The following is a 22,526-nucleotide window of genomic DNA, read 5'->3' as shown; positions in this document are numbered from 1 at the left end:
GGAGACAATGGGGAACATGATGAGGAGCACAGATACCTGATTGGAAGGACAACTTTACTATTCGGTCAGGGCAGGAAGAGGTTGTCTCAGAGGACTCAGGACGAGGGGAATGAAAACACACAGGGTTATTGATGAGGTTGGAGACAACACTTAGTGTCAAACCAAAGTCAGCCAGTCGATGAGGTCAGCAGAGGAGGTGGAGGAGGATGCTACTGACGACGAGGTTACGTTGCGTCTTCCTGGCCAGAGACAAAGTACTGGAGCACGTCAACAACTGAATCCTGGACCACAACTTTGACTCTGAGCAGATGTCGTGTTGGCTATGCAGGTCGCATGGGCTGTAAGCCTTTCCTAGCCTGTGAATTTTTGGACATCGCAAAGGATCACCAAAGTCATGGAATCTGTAAGATTTGTCAACAATCTGTAAGTAGAAGGCAAAAACTCACACTTTTGAGTACTTCCTCCATGAAGTATCACATAAATATAAAATGACAGCGTGAAGGTGTATTGCTCAGCTTTAGCAACTGTCAACGCAATATGCTTATTTGCCGTTCATTGCATGCATTGTTGCAGACTACACACAAGGGGCTGCTGTTTTTTTGGATCTGCCTTTGGTCACTATAGCAATAGAAAATTGCTCTTCGGGGGTGGACTTGGAGATGCTGTCTATGAACAGAAGGAAAAGCTAAAGGTGTGTGTTACAGCAAGGAGCCACCGTGGAAACACTTCGTTCAATTGTGAGGGGAGTTGTGTTGTACTTTGATGATGAGCACTGTAACGTCAGTGAGCAGCATCCTGTGCCACAGACCAACATTCTTACGGTGCTGTCTATACTGTTTACCGTGAGAGGAGCGTAAAGTCTGTATTTCTGGCAACTGGACATCACAGTACCCGGGTACGGTAGACTATGCCCAGACAATAATGCGGGCACGCAACACTTTGTTTTATTAGCAAAACACATATCTGTTCTGGGTAGGTCGACTATATAGACAATAAGACTTGCTGCCTCTGCACTGTCAAATTGTCACGTACAGTTTAAATCATAGAGGGACAGCAACACATGTTTGCATTGAATGTTGCTTTTCAAGATTTCCATGACTGTGTTGCAGAGCTGTGTGGTTTGCATTCACACTGTTATCATCTGCATTATCTGTGAGGCTTCAGCTAACAAGGGTATTCAGGGGGGGTCATGTGTTTTGTCTATGTTTAGGTAGATAACTGGGAAGCTCTTGTGATGCGCCACTGGTAGGTCGTGTTCGCACACACACACACACACACACACACGCACAAACACACAATTACTGCTACACAGAGGGATTAGCAGGTAGTAGGCAACAGAATAGATTGTTCAATTATTTTAATTGTATGCATGGTTCTTATTGTTTGTTTTGGTAAAGTTAAACAATCATTTATCAACCCAACTGCCTAGAGTCCTTTTCCTTTTGCCTGGTTTTGCTGCATACTGGGGAGCCCACCCTGTACACGACTTAAAATGAAGCATAAGTCGCAATGTGAATTTCACTGTGCTACAATGCGGCCTAGCGTGCCTGTGCAACCACCGCCTGCCCCATCAAGTGCATCTGCGTGCTCTTCATCCTCTGTGACTGTGGGGACAGCAGTCACACATGGTTTTTCACACTGAACTTCCACTCCTTAACCCGCAACAGGGAGTGTGATTGGCAGGTCATCACTTGTTTTGGAAGTGGAAACAGATGGTATTGTTGAGCTGTCAGACATCGAGAGAACCATCATTGGATGCAGGCTACATTATATCCACGCCTGCACCTTCGTCACAGATTGCCTGGACTACCTGCAGTTAATAATTGCTTTCCAGAAAGGGAAAGGAGTGTAGAATGCACATGTGTTGTACCTTGCTTGGTAGCAAAGGAACACTAACTTAGTATTCCAGACAATTTTAGGAAGGCAGAAAAAGAGTCAGCTCTTTGTGCAAATTAAATAGCATGGCAAAAGTGGACAGATGGGTACAGTGGCCGTGTTCTGTGGGTACCAGGACAGTAAAAGAAGCTTCACTTTCTATCCCTCCTAATGATCAAATGCAGCAAGGAATTCCCTGAGTTTGCTATAAAATTAGCATAGCTAAATGTGCATGACGGTAGAATGCAGAGGTGCTTGAGATTGCTTGGCACAAGTGGCACAATGAAGGAGTCCTACAGGCATTTTTTGTATACCACTAAGTTGCAGTATTTTTTGCTATCATTATAGCTTATTAAAAACAGAGCAGGAGGGTGTCATGCAGAGGTGCTAGAAATAGCTTGGCACCAGTGGGGCACTAATGGAATACAACAGCCAGTTCTATGATGCCACTAAATGGCAGTATTTTTTGCTATCATTAAAGCTTATTAAAAACAGAGCAGGGGGCGTGTCCAGGATGCTGAGCTGAGTGGACGTGGGGAAGAGGAGCTCCTGTTGACCCTCAGCTAAATCAGCACTTATCATAAGCATAAACCTACTCACCGGCTCTCAGGATGGGACCACGGAGGATTAAACCATCGCAGCAGGCATCGGTGGCCCCCCCGCTGCACACCACGGCGCTGGATACTTTCTTGGGCCTGGAACAGGGTCAAGGGGAGGCCCGGACGCCATCTTTCCAGGAGTATGGAGGGGAAATGGAGACACTGGCCCGGCCTGCTAAGCAGCAAGAGAAGGAGGTGTGGGTGAGCGGGGACACAGGGGGGAGTGGAGGAGTCCCTGCAGCAGATCCAACAGGGGATGCCTTGGCTCAGCAGCCCTGCACTGCATCGGATCCTCAGGCACAGCAGCAGCAGGCCCAGGAGCACATAGTGGCTGTGGGAGATAAGGTGGAGGTCGGGGGGCAGCCCTCCCCACTGCCGGGAGAAGGGACTGCAGCCACAGCTGGTAATATCAGGGAACAGAGCAGCCTGCTTCCCCCCTCTGGGCCTCGGTGTGGAGATCAACCTTCCCAGCTTCCCCAGCACCAGACTAAAACTCCAGTGTCTATTACTGCAGGTGCTCACCTTAAAGGGCCAGACACCTTCTATAAGGACATGCATGATTTCATAAGTAAACTTCCTTCTAAAGAGGACTTTCAATGCCTCATACATGAGGTTAAAGCAACTTGCAGGTCAGAAATAGCTGAAGTGAGGAGAGATTTGCAGCAATTGTCTGGCAGAATTGAATCCCTGGAGGAAGAGCATGACATCACCAGATCCCATGTATCAGAATTACACAAACTGGCAACATCGCAACAAAAAATTATGGAGGATATGCAGTCTCACATAGAGGATCTCGACAACAGAGGACGCCGTTGCAATGTCCGTGTGAGGGGGGTCCCAGAGTCAGATGGGCCCGAGGACACAAACTCCATACTACAATCCATCTTTAATGAAGTGTTGGACGCTCCCCCTTCTAACATCATCAAGCTGGACAGGGCACACAGGGCTTTACAGCCGAAGAATTTATTCACCCAACCCCAGGACATCATTTGTTGCATTCACGACTTCTCCACCAAAGAACTGATCATGGCTAAGGCTAGAATGAGGCGCACGGCATCTGTGTTCAATGGCAAGGAAATCCAGCTTTTCCCGGATCTTTCTCGCATCACACTCCAGAAAAGGCGGCACCTCAAACCCCTCCTCACGAGCCTGAAGGAGCACCAGGTTCCATACCGCTGGGGTTACCCGTTTGCACTAACAGCGCGCAGAGGGGGTAAATCGGCGACCCTTCGCACTCCAGCAGATACTACTCTGTTCTGTGAAGCATTGGCCATTCCAGCGGTCTGTATCCCAGATTGGGACTTGCAAAGGTTGGAAGGTCCGCCCCCTCCCGTGTGGTCCAAGGTGAGGGGTGGAGGGCGTGGGGCTTTGGGGGGGAGAGGAGGTAGGGGCCGCGGGTCGCTCCCCTCCCCGTCTCGCTGTTGAGGACACTCCTTAACCTGGTTGGTGCCTATTTCTTATACCCTCTAAGTTCCAGTGGCTGAGCATGCTTTGTGATACTGTGACTCTCTCTACAGCAAGCCTCTGACTGTCCATTGTGTCATCTGCGGCCCTCTAGGTCTGTTGAGCTGCATAAGGGGGGGGGGCTGTAGCCACAATGATGCCGTGGGGGGTAGGGGGGTTGGCGGGAGCCCGGTCCCCTTACTTGGAGTTAGTGGTTGAGGTTTTTTTTTTCTCCCTTGTTTCCTTTAGGCACGGGCCCGTGCCCACTGGACTGACCCCCGTGGGAGGGCTACTGGGGAGTGAGGTGGGTGGCTCTCTCAGCCCAGACGGGTTGGGGAACCTCCCTCTAGGTCTCTCCCTTCCGGGTTTACCCCCCGGGAATCTATGCCTAAGGTTTATGCATTTTGGTTAATGTTCTTAATTCATGTTCATTTCTATGTTTGTCCTTGTCTTCCCCACTCCCCGATGTTTTTTCCTTATGTGTCCTTTCAGGTACCACCCCTTCTAGAGTCCCTGGGAGCTGCGGCCCTTTGTCGTATGGACCGTCTCCTCTGGCCGGCTTCACAGGGGAAGTCATGCCCCCGACGGTATAGGTGTGCCATTAGCTTTTTCTTACTTCTAAGTTTTAGATATGACTCGCATTATCTCTCTTAACGTAAAAGATCTGAATTCACCCCGTAAGAGGAAATTGCTGCTACAGGAACTGAAAACATCAGGTGCAGACATAGCCTTTATCCAAGAAACACATTTTGTGGAATCAAACACTTTCAAATTTGCGTCCCACCGCTTTCCCATCCATTACTCGGCTTACTCGGGTTCCAAGAGGGGGGGAGTTGCTATTTTAATATCCTCCAGTTGTCCTCTACAAATTACGGGTTCTCACTGCGATCCAGAGGGTAGATATGTGATTCTGGAGGGCCAACTGGGGGGATCCCCGCACATACTGGCCAACATTTATGCACCTAATGAAGGGCAGATACGCTTTCTTAAGAAAATACTCGATCTGATAGGCGGACTGGCACCGGCCTCTACGGTGTTGGGGGGAGACTTTAACATCCCCTTTTCGGAGGTGGCCGACAGACTCTCTGTGGGTGGACACCCTCCATCGGGTGCTTTGAAAAATTTGTCCCGGGACTTTCGTAGGCTCATTAGATCAGGCGCTTTATACGACGCTTGGAGGGTGGACCACCCGGGAGAGAAGGCCTTTTCCTTCTACTCGCATCCGCATCAGACGCACACCAGAATAGACTATTTTTTCATTGACTCACAGCTGCTGGGGTGTCTTGAGCGGGTGGAGATGGGATCCATTACGTGGTCAGACCATTCCCCACTCATAATGGACTTCAAGAAAGATGGTCCTCGACCTAGGCCTCAGCATTGGCGCCTTAATGAATCTCTGATCAAAAATCCCGACACTAGGGCCTTTTTAAATAAGCAACTGGTCGAATTCTTTCAGTTGAACACGGGCACGGTCACGTCGCCGGCAACACTCTGGGAAGCTCACAAGGCAGTGATGAGGGGACTATGCATTAGAGAGGGCGCCAGGGCTAAAAAGAATGCCACAAGTCAGCGGGACTCTATAACGGCCCATCTTAAGCTACAGGAGGGGAGACTGGCGGCTGCCCCATCACTGACTATTCTTAGGAGAGTCATCAGCCTTAGGGAAAAGTTGAGAGACTTGGCAATTGGCAGAGCAGAAAAATTGCTAACCTTTTCCAAACAAAGATACTATGAAAGGAGTAATAAGGCTCATACCTTACTCGCCAGGCAGCTTAAGGAGCGCGCTACATCCTCATGCCCTCAGGCTCTGCGCGATGAAAAGGGCACTATCCACTATCACCCCACTTCAATAGCTGACATTTTTTTCAATTACTACAACAAGCTTTATAACCTTCCGGTTCCCCGGGCATGGCTTCGCGCGGGGCTGGGGCACTTGGGGACTATTTTTTGGCCCTTGAGCTCCCTTCACTGCCTTGCGGAGCAGCCGCGGCTTTGAATGAAGAGATTACTACAGAGGAACTGGAGCAAGTTCTGGAAGCCCTGCCTGGCGGGAAGTCACCGGGCCCGGACGGCTTTACTTATTTTTATTACAAGGTGTTTGCGGCGGAGCTCCTCCCACACATGGCCGCCTTGTTTAACTCTTTCCTTCAGGGTGACCCTATCCCTCCATCCATGCTACACTCCCATTTAATCCTCCTGCCCAAGCCACCCAGGGACCCATTGGACTGTGCTAATTATAGACCAATAGCCCTTTTGAACTCCGATTTGAAGATGTTCACCAAGCTCTTGGCGGCCAGGCTTAATCGATGGTTGCCCCAACTCGTGTATAAAGACCAGGTGGGTTTTGTCCCTTGCCGTCAGGGGGGTGACAACACCAGGAAGGTCATAGACCTGGTGGATGTGGCAAATCGGACGAAGCAACAGGCGTTGGTGTTGAGTCTAGATGCAGAGAAGGCTTTTGACCGCCTTGCGTGGCCTTTTCTCTTCAAGACACTGGAGGTCTTTGGGATCTCGGGTGGCTTTATGCGGGCCTTGAAGTCCCTGTATAGCGCTCCTACGGCCTCTATCAAACTCCCCCTCCACATCTCTAAGCCTTTTCTCATCTCCAATGGCACCAGGCAGGGGTGCCCCCTCTACCCCCTCCTTTTTGTGCTATGCATAGAGCCCCTCGCGGCCTCGGTCAGGAGCAACCCAGACATCTCGGGGGTCCTGGTCAGGAATAAACCGTTTAAAATCTCGCTTTTTGCCGACGATGTGCTCATTACACTTACTAACATCCATGTGTCCCTTCCAATTTTAATGTGCACCTTGGGTAGGTACGGGAGCCTTTCGGGGTATAAGATCAACTCTAGCAAAACGGAGGCAATGCCCTTGAATCTCGACCCGGTGGCCCTGGATTACCTGCGTTTGAATTTTAAGTTTCGTTGGAAGACAGATGCGGTCAAGTACCTGGGGGTTAACCTCACATCTACTTATGATTCCCTCTATAACCTTAACTTCCCCCCCTTTTCCGAGAGCTGAGAAATCTTTTGAGCAAGTGGTTGCCCCTCCCTCTTTCGTGGATGGGGCGCATTGCGGCGGTTAAAATGAGCTTGCTCCCAAAATTATTATATTTCTTTGAAACCCTCCCAGTTAAGGTACCAATAAAGGAGCTGAAGTCCCTTCAGGCGGCTATCCTTAGATTTATTTGGTGTAACAAACGTCATAGGGTGGCCAGGGAGGTGTTGATGGCTCGGAGAAACAGGGGGGGGCTTTCTGTCCCGGACATCCTAAAATACTATTGGGCGGCCCATCTTAGGAGGATCCCCTGTTGGGTGTCCCTTTGGGCATACAACAGGTGGACTGAGATTGAAAAACTTTGGCTGGCGCCTATACATCCAAACACGCTCCTGTGGCCCCGGGCCCGGTGTGATTCGCCCCCCCTCTTCTTGGACCGATGCAGTTCACTAGGGACCTCTGGGCATTTTGCATTAGAAGATTTCCTTTGGCATCCCCCTGCTCCCCCCTGGTGTCCTTCATATACCAACCCTTGCTCCCAAGCAGTCTGGAGTCGGACATGGTGCACCCCTGGCTCAAGGCAGGTCTATTCAGATTTGCAGACATTATAGATGGAAGTACAATGCAGATCCATTCCTTTGAGTACCTTAGAGATAAATTCTCTCTCTCTAATCGAGAGTTTTTCCAATATCTGCAGATCAGAGACTTGGCTGGCTCCTTGTTTGGCAGGGCAGGGGCCTCGATTCCCACAGATTTTGAGAAAATTTGCAGAAGGGGCACTGAGTCACGGGAGGGGCCCGAGGGGTCTTTTCCATACATGCGGAAATGGGAGTCTCTATTGGTAAGGCGGATACTTTCTCAGGAATGGGCAGCAATCTGGGGAAACGCCGCCAAGACGTCAATATGCACACTATATAAGGAAAATATCTATAAAATTTTGCTATTTTGGTACCACACTCCAGATTTCCTTCATGGCATAGACCCCTCTATACCGGCTTGTTGCTGGAGATGCGGGGGAGGCAGGGGCACTATTCTGCACATATTCTGGTCCTGTCCAGGGATAGTCCCCTTCTGGGAGCGGGTTAGAGGGTTGATCCATAAAGTACTATATATAGAGGTTGATCTTGATCCCCTGATCTATGTTCTGGGTCTTGGGAATGGGGGATTGGGAAAAACGGCCTCTAAGCTTTTGTCCCACATCCTTACGGCGGCCAGATGCTTAATTGCAAAGAATTGGAGGCAGCCAGGGACACCCTCACTCCAGAGCCTCAAGTATAGATTACTGGACGTTAGACGCATGGAACATCTCACGGCACTATTGCATGACACAGTTGACCGTTTCCAGGCCAGACAGGAGGATCTGTGAGACTGAGGCCTATGGGTCCTATGGAAGGAGCATGGACTCTTGAAACCCTTCCCTCTTCCCTCCTATTTCTCCTCTCCCCTCCTAACCCTCCTCACCTGTCCTGTCATTGTTTGTCTAGGTTCGATAAGAATTCTGAATTTTATGTTTTATTTTATGTATGAAAAACGTAAATTGAAAATCTCAATAAAAATTCAAAGTTTAAAAAAAAAAAAAACAGAGCAGGAGGGTGTCATGCAGAGGTGCTGCACATAGATTTGCACCAGTGGGGCACTAATGGAGTACAACAGCCACTTCTTGTATGCCACTAGGTACACTGACTGTTTGCTAGTATAATGGCTTAGTTAAAAAGAGTTTGAGTGTGCAATGCAGGCAGACGTGCTGCAAATATCTTTCCACTAGTGTGACTACACAAAAGTCCAATAGCCACGTTTAGGATGCCACTAGGTACACTGACTGTTTGCTAGTATAATGGCTTAGTTAAAAAGAGTTTGAGTGTGCAATGCAGGCAGACGTGCTGCAAATATCTTTCCACTAGTGTGACTACACAAAAGTCCAATAGCCACGTTTAGGATGCCACACTAGGTACAATGACTGTTTGCTAGTATAATGGCTTAGTTAAAAAGAGTTTGAGTGTGCAATGCAGGCAGCCGTGCTGCAAATATCTTTGCAATAGTGTGACTAGACAAAAGTCCAATAGCCACGTTTAGGATGCCACTAGGTACACTGACTGTTTGCTAGTATAATGGCTTAGTTAAAAAGAGTTTGAGTGTGCAATGCAGGCAGACGTGCTGCAAATATCTTTCCACTAGTGTGACTACACAAAAGTACAATAGCCACGTTTAGGATGCCACTAGGTACACTGACTGTTTGCTAGTATAATGGCTTAAGCTGGTGTCACACTAAGCGACAGCGACAACGACGTCGCTGTTACATCACCATTTTCGGTGACGTAACAGCGACCTTGTAAGTCGCTGTTATGATCGCTGCTTAGCTGTCAAACACAGCAGAAGCAGCGATCATAACGTCGCTGTGCTACATGTGCAGAGAGCAGGGAGCCGCGCTTAGCGCTGGCTCCTTGCTCTCCTAGGTACAGTACACATCGAGTTAATTAACCCGATGTGTACTGCAGCTACATGTCACAGTGCAGAGAGCAAGGAGCCGCGCGCACTGCTTAGCGCTGGCTCCTTGCTCTCCTTGCTACAGTATACATCGGGTTAATTACCCGATGCATACTGCAGCCACATGTCACAGTGCAGGAGCCGGCACTGGCAGCAAGAGCGGAGGCTGGTAACCAGCGTAAACATCGGGTAACTAGGGAAAGGTCTTCCCTTGGTTACCCGATGTTTACGCTGGTTACAGCTTACCGCAGCTGCCAGTGCCGGCTCCTGATCGCTTCATTTCGTCGCTCTCTCGCTGTCACACACAGCGATGTGTGTGTCACAGCGGGAGAGTGACGACCAAAAAATGAAGCTGGACATTCAGCAACGACCGGCGACCTCACAGCAGGGGCCAGGTCGTTGCTGGATGTCACACACAGCGACAGCGACGGGACGTCGCTGCAACGTCACAGAAAATGGTGACGTAGCAGCGACGTCGTTGTCGTCGTCGTTATGTGTGACACCAGCTTTAGTTAAAAAGAGTTTGAGTGTGCAATGCAGGCAGACGTGCTGCAAATATCTTTCCACTAGTGTGACTACACAAAAGTCCAATAGCCACGTTTAGGATGCCACACTAGGTACAATGACTGTTTGCTAGTATAATGGCTTAGTTAAAAAGAGTTTGAGTGTGCAATGCAGGCAGACGTGCTGCAAATATCTTTCCACTAGTGTGACTACACAAAAGTACAATAGCCATGTTTAGGATGCCACACTAGGTACAATGACTGTTTGCTAGTATAATGGCTTAGTTAAAAAGAGTTTGAGTGTGCAATAAAGGCAGACGTGCTGCAAATATCTTTGCAATAGTGTGACTAGACAAAAGTCCAATAGCCACTTTTAGGATGCCACTAGGTACACTGAGTGTTTGCTAGTATAATGGCTTAGTTATAATGAGTTGGAGTGTGCAATGCAGGCAGAGGTGCTGCAAATGTCTTTGCACTAGTGGGACTATAGCAAAGTCCAATAGCCACGTTTAGGATGCCACTAGGTACACTGAGTGTTTGCTAGTATAATGGCTTAGTTATAATGAGTTGGAGTGTGCAGAGGACAGGAGGGTACAGTGCCAGGATTGTGGGGCTCTGGGTAGAGGAAAGGAAGCCTGCCTTTCTATTCCCTCCTAATGGGGAAATGCAGCGACGAAATCCCTGACCTTTGCTACACAGACGCTGTCGCTGTTTTCAGGACCTGTCACCTTAACTCTGACCCTACCGGTTTCAGCCCTTAAAAGGACTGATGGAAAGTGCTATCCCTATGCTGTCCAGCGCTGTGTATGGAGCGCATACAGCTGTATCAGCGATAGTACTCAGGACGGAGCTGCGCCAGTGATGTCTGACACCAAGGACGCAGAAGAGATAATGGCGTCCTGGAGGAAAATGTCCGGTTTTATAATGCAGGGACATGTGACATGGACATCCTATCACACATGCCGTTGCTTCTCTGGCTAAACGTCCACTTAGCTGTGTGTGAGTCTGGGATTGGCTGACATGCTGGCCCGCCCCACAAGACGCGTGCGCTTAGGGAAGGAAGATAAGGAAAAAAAAAAAAATGGCGATCGCCATTATACAAACAGCAGTGATCTGAAGGCGCTGTTCACGCACACTATACACTGAAATGTCATAATAGTGTGAGTCACAGAGTGACTTACACTATTACAGCGGAAAGCCAGCTAGGAATTAGCTGTTTTTTTGCTGCTAGAACCGTTCTCGAACGTTTCTAGAACTATCGAGCTTTTGCAAAAAGCTCGAGTTCTAGTTCGATCTAGAACAGGCCCCAAAATCACTCGAGCCTAGAACTGGAGAACCTCGAACCGCGAACCGCGCTCAACTCTATTGAAGACCAGTTCCCTGGTCAGAAGTGGCCAGTTTTTTTGCTCCTATTTTATTAACTATCCTCCTAAGTATTCCGCTTTTTCTTTTTTTAAATCCACCAGACTCCAGAATTATGAGCCTTTTTATTTAGTGCTACTTTATACAGCCTTTACCAAGTGGTCATTGTTCGAAGGATAATAATAATGCAGGTTAGACTAAACACAAAGCTCCAAGAATCCTGTGAGCACCGTAAACCATGAGTACATGCTAAAGACCATGGAAATTAGCAGTAAATAAAAAAGCACATATGTCTGAAACTGAATTGTGAATTAAAAAGACATAAAAACAGAATACTAATGGGAGCAGTGTGAATAAAATAAGAGCAAGAACTGTCCACTTTTTCCCTGGTGACAGGTTATCTTTATTACTGCGGATATATGAATACAGACTTTGCCACAATGATATATGCTTTGCACAAGCTTTCAGTAAATGACTCATCTTCTATTTTAATACAGGAACCTGATGTACCTGTTAATGAAATACAAAATGCTGATATTCCCAAAAAGAGACGGCTGCTTTCTCTGGATACATTTAGAGGGTAATGTATACATATTCTTCATATACACTGCTACAAAATTACATTATGGGTTTCTCTAAACTAAAGTATCAGCACCTGCAAGCCCTGTGATGAAACCAGCTCACAGTTACAGAGTTTATATATTGGAATGTAACAATGTAAAATAGATTTCTTGGAGTTGTGAAAGCAAATAGGATTTGTAACATGGTCTGCTTTGATCTTTGCTTATGTGTTAATCCAACCAAAAACTGGCATTTCATAACATGTTTTGTATTTACATACCAAGGTCATAAAAAAATAGAATTTTTTTGTGTATTTTGTTGTTAGTGTAACATGTGGATTCCAATACAAGTTTGGTGTATTTCTCCATATCCATTTCAAATCAGTACAAAGTACAAAGAATTGATATTCTCCAAATGCAATAGTCCACAGTGCAAGGAAATTAGCCACAGTTTGTAGATGACTCTTTTGAAACCTTATTTACTTTGCTGATTCTGTAATCCAGTGCAGAGGTTCCCATCTTAAAATAGAGAGGGAAAATCATCAGTAAATCTAAAATGTGTGACCAAACCCAAGACTTCATGTCAAACATCCCCATTTATCAATTGTAGCACTGATGGGTGCACAACTGGTGCCTGTAGAGGACTTTTCACCAAATTTTTCATGTTGAACTGAACACATCATGTAATAAGGGCGGCAGAGTGCAATTATTTTTTTTTAATTTTGCCACTCCATTGCAGAAATATTAGCAATCCAAGTATTTGGAACCCGATGAGTTCACTTTTGCTAAGTCCAAGTTTTCACTAGGGAGCATATATGATGCTGACCAATCAGAAACAGGCAGTGATGTATAATAATACAGTTCTGATCTCCTGGTCTGTCCTCCTGCATGAGTCTGTGTGGAGGGAGGAACAGTGCCACTGAGTTTAGCAGTGTCATATTACAAACCCTTGTATAAGCACTTCTCTTGTCATTGCAAGGTGAGCTCTGTTTTTCTGCTGCTCCTCCCCACATTACCTGTTTGGAGATATGTCAGTATCACACATATATGTTCTGCTCAGAGCAACTTGTACTCTAGTGAGCTGTCACTATGTCTCAGACAGGAGAGGACAAAAAAAAGACAGCTGCACTCTGAAAAGCTAAAGCATGCAAACCACGAATGTAAGAATATAGACCTGCATTACTGCTTAAATAAATCTAAGAAAACATTGAGATATCTAGGATACAAAAATGGCCATTTCTATATCTGCCCAGTAGCCATGTCAAAGCAATCTCATAAAGTGACTTTATTCTTTAAAGCAGGTTCCTAATCGCCCATACACATTGAGTTTTCTAAGCCAGACAGAGAATTCAGTTCAATGTAGGTACCCAGTATATGAGATTGTCCCCCACGTGGCTGCTAGGCATATACATATATATATATATATATATATATATATATATATATATATTAATATATATATATATATATATATATATATATATATATGTATAAAATGGGTATATATATATATATATATATATATATATATAGCCATTTTTATATGCTAAATGTCTCAATTGTTTCTTAGATTTCCTTAGGCTGTGATGCATGTCTATATTCTTACATTAATGGATTGCATGGTTTAGCATATCAGAGTGCAACTCTCTTTTTTTGTCATTATGTGTCATGTTCAGATATACACCTGTTCACCCTGCAAATTTGGGAGGGCCGTCAGTCTTTTTTGACACACAGGAGATGCTCAGAACATTATGCTACTGTGTGAGATGTAATGACAGCCTTTATCTTACTGCAGAGTGAGTACAAGTTGCTTGAGTACAACAGACATAAATGTGATTACACAACTTCAAACAAAGAGAGCGGAGGAGAAGCAGTACAGCAGAGGTGGCCATGCTGTAATAGAAGGAAAGCTGATAGAATGGTTTGTAATGTTACACAACTAAACTCAGCTACACTGCCCATCCCCTCACACTGAGTCATGCAGGAGATTAGACTAGAATATCAGAGCTGTAACTTTAATTGCTAATATCTCCACAATGGAGAGGTGGAATGTAAAACAGACAAAAAGTTTTATTTTTTTCTGCAGCCGCTATTACATTGTGTGTAAGGATCCCTCACAGTGGCGATGATTCTCTAATGCGAGAGAATCAGATGCATTATGAAAGTGACACTCAAGTCAACTCTGCTCCAAGTGTGAGCTGAGTGCCATTCACTGTATTCCGAGAATCAGAGCAAATGTGAGGAGAAAATGGAAAACTTAATCTCTCAATCTTCTCCACTGACTGTGTCTGTGCTAATTAGACTGCACTTGAATGACATCTGAGTGCAGTCCAATGTTTCACATGCCCCTATAGACTTGTCTGAGAGCTTATGATCCAAAATGGGAACCACTCATAGCATGCTGCGATTGCTATCTCATGCCGAATCGACATTGGGAAAAACATTATAGATCTCTACTTCCCCCATGGTATAACACTGGCCAGAGTGCTATGAATACAGCATTGGATTGCACTCAGCCGTGTTATATGCCACTGCAAGTGAAACCTAAAGGTGGAGAGTAAGTTGCTCTGACCAAATTATGCATTAGGATTTGTGATTGGTTTGTGTGGCCACCATTAATGATTACTACAGTTTTTGCTCAATCTATGGCCGGTTTCAGACGTCCGTGTCACATGCATGGTTATGGTCATACGTGTGACATCTGTGTTTCCATACGTGTGACAGGTACCGGAGAAAACACAGATCTGAAATTAGAAGATTTTTCCATATTTACCTGCTGTCTCTGGCTCTGCTGCCTCCCGCCCCTGACTGCCGCTCATTATATTCATCGATTAGTCATCGCACTCAGGACCTGGAAGCTGGAGCAACGCTGGGGACAGTGCTGGGTCCAGCACCGCCGCAGACAGCATCGCGGAGACTGGTGAGTATTCTGCAAGCACAGTGACATCCAGGACGTCATCGGAGTTCCCAATGAACTCTGATGACATCTTGATGACCCCCCGCGACACCCGCGCTACAGCTTCACAGGTTCATCAGAGTTCATTGGGAACTGTGATGAGTCTCCGATGCTGTCCCCACGATGATCCAGCTTCCAGGTTCTCACTACACACACACATACACCCAGGACACACACACAAGTATACACTGACCACATATACACACATATGTATACATAGCGCACATGCATGTATACACTGAACACACACACTGCTATATACTCACCCAGCGATGCGGTCCCCGGCACTGAAGTTCCCAGTGCTGCTGCTTCTAGCACCACAGGGCACTGAATATTCAGTGAGTATAATGAGCGGCGATAAGGAGCGGGAGTGTAACGCCTGCCTGGATCAACAGACTCAGGTGGGATGTAATGGACAGACTAGAGGGAAGCCACTCACCAAGCAGGACCCCCTGATCCCTGAAACCCTTTAACCCCTATACAGGGATTTTGAATTACACAGGGCCCTGGAGATCACTACCTGTGGAAGGCAGCAGTCTGATCAGAGTAGTCGTCAGGCAGGGTCAAACCAGGAATATCAGAACAGGGACAGAATCGGCAGACAAGGACGTAATCAAAAAACGTAGCAGAGGTCAAATCCGGATCGGGCAGCGAAGTACAAAAACAGCAGGCAGAAGGGTAGTCAGAAAACACGCAGAAGTCAGCACACAGGAATCATAAAACAGAATAGGGCGGACCAGGAGCCAGGAAATCAGAACTATCTCTGGCAGAGGTCAGCAGACAGGAGAGGAACTAAGAAGGGTGTGGTGTCTTCCCATTGGCTGTAGCTGAATGCTGGCAACTTCAGCTGGAAGACACACGCCACCCACAGTCAGCCAGTGGTACTGCAGATCCCAAGATAACCCAGCCCAGTGGATGATCGGAGCCTGCGCCCACCGGTGTTGCTGGCATCGACTCCTCTCCCATCACCAGCACCATCCACGGCAGGAACACGGTGTCGCCTGGCGATCGGAGCAGAAGTCGCTGGAGCAGACTCCGGTGGTGACGTAACAGGGAGGCAGCAGAGCCAGAGACAGCATCGCTGGATATAGGTGAATATAGAAAATCTTTTTATTAAAAAGACCCCTGTTTTCTCCAGTATGTGTCACATGGATCACATCAGTGTGCGATCCGTGTGACACCCGTGCTGCCGGAGAAAAAATGGACATGCCTGCGTGTGTGCGTGCGGGGTCATGAGAGGTCACACTGTCCGTGTGAAAACACGGTCGTGTGAGTAACAGCAAATAATAACATGGGTATATGTGGCATCCTTGTTAAAAACGATGTCACACATACCTGAAATACGGACTTCTAAAACCAGCCTATGAGTGACAAACTATATCAGGTGTGTTAAGAACAATCTGCTGCATTTGTTTGAATTTTTTAAACAATTTGCTGTATTAGAAATGCTTATTACATACTGTATATTGGGCAAATGATGGTCTAACTACAAGATATGTTATTTCCTAGAAAACAGCATGTCAACAAAAAAAAATTGCCATGTGTCCTCACGTGCAAGGTTATGGAAGTTTTCTTTCCTTTAAATGTGGCCAACAACACTAATGTGCCCAATGGGGTACTATGTAGTTTAACTTTAGCGACTTAGCCAAAAAGCTCCAGTGATATAGATCCTTTTACTAATTCCAGCATACTAGACAGGAGGCAAGGCAGACTAGTATTATTACGAGACATAACTTTAAATTATCACTACATTGGATAATATAAGATCCTGCAAGAAAACTCTATTTTTATGCATGATTTTGTTCTCTGGTAATTTTTATGCTACCATTAAATATACAAGGTGTCTTTTTCAGAAAGATGAAAAGGGATAGGTGAAGAAGAAGCTACGTTTTGCATTTTGGCTTTCTGAATAGATGATTTATCTAGCAGTAAGCTGCAAAATCCACTTTTTTCCCTGCAATTTGCTGCAGAGATTTTCTGTCCAGTCATTGTATGGAGATTATCAGCCAGGATTTAGAAGCGGCAGAGGATGGGATAATTTTGGGACATTGTCCTATGCATGCTAAGAAGCCTCCATTAATGATATTATTTCTTTCTAAAGCATTCATTTATATGGCCATATTTAAAAGGCTGTGATAGACTTTAACTTTTATTCCTAAATTAATGAGTGAGCTGATGAGATCATTCAGTTATTGATAAACACAAGGCATGCCAAGCTCCATTGAAGGACTAATAATAATAACAATAATAATAATTTTTATTAATATAGTGCCAACATATTCTGCGGTACTTTACAATTCAGAGAGGACATGTACAGACAATATCAGACATTACAAAATAACAAAATTCAGATACCAAGAAGAGTGAGGGCACTGCTCATAAGCTTACAGTCTATGAGGAAATAGGGGAGGCAAAATAGGTGAATAAGGGAGGGAGAAGCTTGACATATATGGTCCAGCCATCGATTATATAGGGGATTCAAAACCAGCTGCGTGGACCGGTCACCAGCCAGAATTTATACAGGTACAGAGTGTAAAAAAGTGGAGAGGAATGCAATCATAAGATACAGAGGACAAGAATTGGAAGTAAATTTTATGAAGGGCAGAATGGGACTAGATTAGATCAGGGTGGTGAGGTGATAGTCTAGTCTAAAGAAATGCATTTTTAGGGTCCACTTAAAGGTGTGATGTTGGGAATTAATTGTTCTTGGTAGTGTGTTCCAGAGCATAGGCGCAGCTCGTGAGAAATCTTGAAGATGGGAGTGGAAGGGTCGAATTATTTGGGATATCAGTCTTGGGTCATTAGCAGAACGAAGGGCACGGGTGGGGTGATAGACAGAGATGAGGGAGGAGATGTAGGGCGGTGCAGAACCGTGGAGAGCTTTGTGAGTGAGAGTGATAAGCTTATATTGTACTCTGTAACGGATAGGCAACCAATGCAATAACTGGCACAGGGTAGAGGCATCAGTGAAGCGGTTGGAGAGGAAAATGATCCTGGCTGCGGCATTCAGAATGGATTGGAGAGGGGAGAGTTTAGTAACAGGGAGACCAATTAGTAAAAAATTACAGTAATTCAGGCGAGAATGCATAAAAGCGACAGTAATACGTTATGCAGAGTCAATAGAAAGAAAAGGTTGAATTCTAGAGATGTTTTTGAGGTGGAGGTGACATGAGCGAGCGAGTGAACGAATGTGGGGAGCGAAGGAGCGTGTTGCTTTGGAGTAATGATAGAACCACAAACAGAAATGATAATATTGGGTTTGGGAAGATTGGGACGGAGAGGGAGGAAACTTGAGATGTTCAGTTTTTGACAGGTTCAGTTTTAGATAGAGGGAGGACATGATGTTGGAGACAGCGGACAGACAATCGATAGTATTTTGTAATAATGCAGGGGTCATGTCAGGAGATGATGTATACAGTTGCATATCATCAGCATAGAGATGGTACTGGAAACCAAATCTGCTGATGGTTTGTCCAATAGGGGCCGTGTATAAAGAGAAAAGGAGGGGGCCTAGGACTGACCCCTGAGGTGCCCCGACCGTAAGGGGATGAGGAGAGGAAGAGGAGCTGGCAAAAGATACAGTGAAGGAACAGTCAGAGAGATAGAAGGAAACCAAGATAAAACGGTGATCCACAGTATCAAATGAAGCAGAGAGATCCAGGAGAATCAGCACAGTGAAGACTGCTAGATTTAGCTGTTAGTAGATCACTAGAGACTTTAGTAAGAGCAGTTTCAGTAGAGTGTAAGAAGCGTAAACAGGATTGTAGAGGGCCGAGGAGAGAGTTATCTGACAGATAGCAGATTAGACGGAAGTGGACCTGTGCCGCCCCTTCAGCGGATAGAACCACTCGGATCCAGAGGTGGTGATTACTCGTGGTTCGAGGGTCTCTGGTCGGGAACCGGGGCCACACTCAAATGAAAAAGGGGGGTATTTACAGGGGATTGGTATAGTTCATGACACCACGCGTGGTGTATGGTAATTGGGAGTACCGCCGCTGCCGTTGGGAGTACCCGGGGTGTTGGAGTGGGGCAGCCAGATGACGTTACCCTTCACGGGTAGCGGAAGGCCCCTGGACTCTGGATGGTGCTATGGGATGAAAGGGGAGCGCAGGCTCGCTGGTTGCAGGGGTCAGTCGGGTACTCACTCAGCAAAAAAGCAGACGCTAACAACAAGGTAAACCAAGTCTCTGACTGCCGTTGCCTCTCTAGGGGAGCTCATCCGGATCCCATCCCCTGCAGCACTGCCTGGTGGTCCATGACCTGCCTCCTGGCACAAATTTAGAGTGTCCTTTGTGGCCCATCAGCTTGGAGCTTTCCGGGCCCCGCTCCCCACTATGGCTAAGTGAGGGAGCCTGCTCTCAGGGGCTCACGCTTGGGATTTCAGTGGACCGCTTGTTTGGAAAGCCCTATAACCCTCATTGCGCTAGTGTCCCCGATCTCTGAGCTTGGTGGGAACAGTCCATATAGGCCCTGTCCTCTGCAGGTTAATTGCCGGGTCGCCTGAAGCTTCACCCCGACCTAGGGTCCGTGTACCCCAACGTGCCTTTGGTCCCGAACCAGTGACAGGACAAGGCTGCTGACCGTCCTCCAAGACAAGTTCCAGGCACCTAGCCTCAATCCCCTGTCACTGGGGGTCCGACTCCTCTAGGTCTAGACCACTGTCTGTGACCTAGTCTGCTTCTCCCCTGGGAGCTAAAACTCCCAGCTTCCTCCAGAGCTCCTCACAGCTCGAGGGCTACCACTGAAATGACTTGACACCTCCCACCTCCCTGCCTAACCCCTAGGTGGGCGCCCCCTATTCCTACTACTCTTGGGTTGTGGCTTCTGACATTCATGTGGACAGGTTGGTTCGCGCCTTCCATCATGCTGATCCCGAGCGACCCAGTGGCGTTGGTGAGGGTTCGGTGACCCCTCCTCAAGGGAAGGTACTGTTGTGAATGTCAGTTATGCTTTGGCTGCTGGGAGGCTCCCTCTTGTGGCCAGGAATGGTTTGGACATAGACCAGGTGTGTTGAGCAATGGGCGTTTCCATTACTAACTCTCTGCTTATTTAAATCCTGGTCTGATAGCAGGCTATGCCGGATGTCAGTTGTTCTTTGTTCACCAGCCTGCTTCATTCTGCTCCACACCACATCTACCTCAGATAAGTGCTTTGCTCTTTTTTTGTTTGGTTCTTTTACTCTTATCTGAGTTTGTCATTTGCTGTGGTTGTTTTCAGTTTATTTGCATGCAGGGATTTTCCCTCTCAGTTGCTTAGCTGGGAAACTCCCTGCAGTTTTGTTTGGAGTATAGCTCCTATAAGTCCATGTGTTTGTGGCTTTTTGAATTTGTAATGATTCTTATTTTCTGTTCATTGGTATGACAAGAGCGCCTGGTATAGGACGGAGTGCAGATCGTGTGATCTGAGGGCCTTTTTGTACTATCAGGAATTTGGAATTTTGCAGAGTTTTTCTCTGGCCACCATCAGTCCCTTTCCTGTCCTTTCCTATTTTAGTCAGTGGGGGTGTCACCTTTTGCTAATCCTATCATCTATCTGTGTATTGTGTTTTCCTATATCACCGCAGTCTTTGAATGTGGGGGGCTTGCTACTCTTTGTCTATTTTCTGAGGCAGAGAGTTATTCATCTTTCCTTCCTTTTTGGATAGATAGTTCTCCGGCTGGGTTCGCGGTGCACAGGATGTTAGTTCACCCCTCGGCTACTTTTAGTGTTGATGGTTAGTAAGGGGATGGTGGCAAGATTAGTTGCCAATGCTCTTGTCACCTTTTACCAATGAGTTATGGTGGTCTTCCATGGTTCCGGATCATAACAGTACATCCGGCCAACAAATTTAAAGGGTTCTCTTAAGAAGGAAAAAAAAAGAAAGGTCTGCTGAAATTTTTTTTTTTTTGTGTTTTTCCTCTTCTTCTTTGGGTTCCATGGAAGATTCTTTTTTCTAGCATGGATGAATTGGGTGAGCGTGTTGCTCATCTTGATGCTAAGGTTCGTCGTATAGAGTCTTATCTTGCTCAGACTCCCCTTGCAGAGCCTAAGATTCCTGTTCCTGAATTTTTTTCGGGAGATAGGTCGAGATTTTTGAGCTTCAAAAAATAATTGTAAATTATTTTTTGACCTGCGCCTAAGTCCTCAGGGAATCCCGTACAGCAGGTTAAGATTATCATCTCCTTACTGCGTGGTGACCCTCAGGACTGGGCCTTCTCTTTAGCGTCTGATGATCCGATTCTCAGTGATGTGGACTCCTTTTTTCAGGCCTTGGGTTTATTATATGACGAACCCAATATTGTGGACCAAGCAGAAAAGGTCTTGTAGTCCTTAACTCAGGGTTTGAATTCTGAAGAAATGTTTTGTCAGAAATTTCGAAAGTGGGCGGTCCTTACCAAATGGAATGATGATGCGCTTGCGGCTCTTTTTCGGAAGGGTATTGCTGATATCGTGAAGGATGTAATGGTAGGATTTCCCGTCTCTTCTGGTCTTGATGCCTCTCTAACCTTGGCCATTCAGATTGATATGCGGTTACGTGAGCGCAGGAAGATACCTGCTGGTTTTGAGCCTGTGGAACAGCCTTGGGAGCCTATGGAGTGTGATAGGGTCCTTTCTAATGCTAGTCGTCAGGGGTTCAGACAGAAGAATAGACTGTGCTTCTATTGTGGAGACGCTTCTCATAACGTCTCTGTCTGCCCTAAACGTGAAAGGAGATTGGCTACTTCTGTTACTGTGGGTTCTTTGCAACCAAAGTTTCTTTTTTCTGTCACATTGATTTGCTCATTGTCTTCCTTTTCTGCATTTGTCTTTGTGGACTCAGGGGCAGCGCTCAATTTGATGGATTTTGTGTTTGCTAGGGATTGTGGTTTCCCCATGGTTCCTTTTCAACCTCCAATTCCTTTAAGGGGCATTGATGCTACCCCTTTGGCAGAAAATAAACCCCAATTTTGGACCCAGGTGCCTATGAGAGTTGCACCAGCGCATTAGGAAACTTGTACATTTCTAGTATTGCATAATCTACAGGATACCTTGGTACTGGGATTTCCGTGGTTGCAGAACCATAATCCAGTTCTTGACTGGAGATCCTTGTCAGTAGCTAGTTGGGGTTGTCAAGGTTTGCATCAGGACCTTTCCGTGTCATCCACGTCTGCTCAGGCAGATGATGTTCCGGCCTTCTTGTCTGATTTCCGTGATATATTTAATGACCAGGAAACTGATTCTCTGCCCTCACACCGGGACTGTGACTGTGCCATTGAGCTGGAGCCCGGTTGTAAATTTCCCAAGGGGCGGATTTTCAACTTGTCTGTGCCCGAACATGATGCCATGCGGTCATACATCAGGGAATCATTGGAGAAGGGGTACATTCGGCCCTCATCTTCTCCTTTGGGTGCTGGCTTCTTCTTTGTTGCTAAGAAAGATGGGTCGTTGAGGCCTTGTATTGATTACCGTCTTCTTAATAAAATTACGGTCAAATATCAGTACCCTTTCCTCTGATGTCTGATCTGTTCTCTAGAGTGAAGGACACCAAATGGTTTACGAAACTGGATCTCAAGGGTGCGTATAATCTCATCCGTATTAAGGAGGGTGATGAATGGAAGATGGCTTTTAATACTCCTGAGGGGCATTTTGAGTACCTAGTGATGCCTTTTGGGCTCACTAATGCACCCTCCGTCTTCCAGGCCTTCATGAATGATATTTTTCGGGACCTTATTGGTAAATTTTTGATTGTGTATTTGGATGACATCTTGATTTTTTCTGATGATTGGGA

The 22,526-nt window shown here is 46.3% G+C and overlaps 1 protein-coding gene across 1 annotated transcript in view; it reads left to right on the top strand.

The window, feature by feature from the left end:
* Window positions 1-22,526, top strand: part of LOC142311037 (heparan-alpha-glucosaminide N-acetyltransferase-like) — a 1,039,195-nt gene that overhangs the window by 223,870 nt on the left and 792,799 nt on the right. The window contains exon 7 of the mRNA XM_075349039.1: window positions 11,761-11,843. Within this exon, the coding sequence (XP_075205154.1) occupies window positions 11,761-11,843 (83 nt within the window). The remainder of the gene's footprint in view (window positions 1-11,760; window positions 11,844-22,526) is intronic.

This window comes from Anomaloglossus baeobatrachus, chromosome 5, assembly GCF_048569485.1.
Source record: "Anomaloglossus baeobatrachus isolate aAnoBae1 chromosome 5, aAnoBae1.hap1, whole genome shotgun sequence".
Classification (NCBI taxonomy): domain Eukaryota; kingdom Metazoa; phylum Chordata; class Amphibia; order Anura; family Aromobatidae; genus Anomaloglossus; species Anomaloglossus baeobatrachus.
Note: the sequence above shows the minus strand (reverse complement) of the source record. Positions and strands in the feature narration are given on the sequence as shown.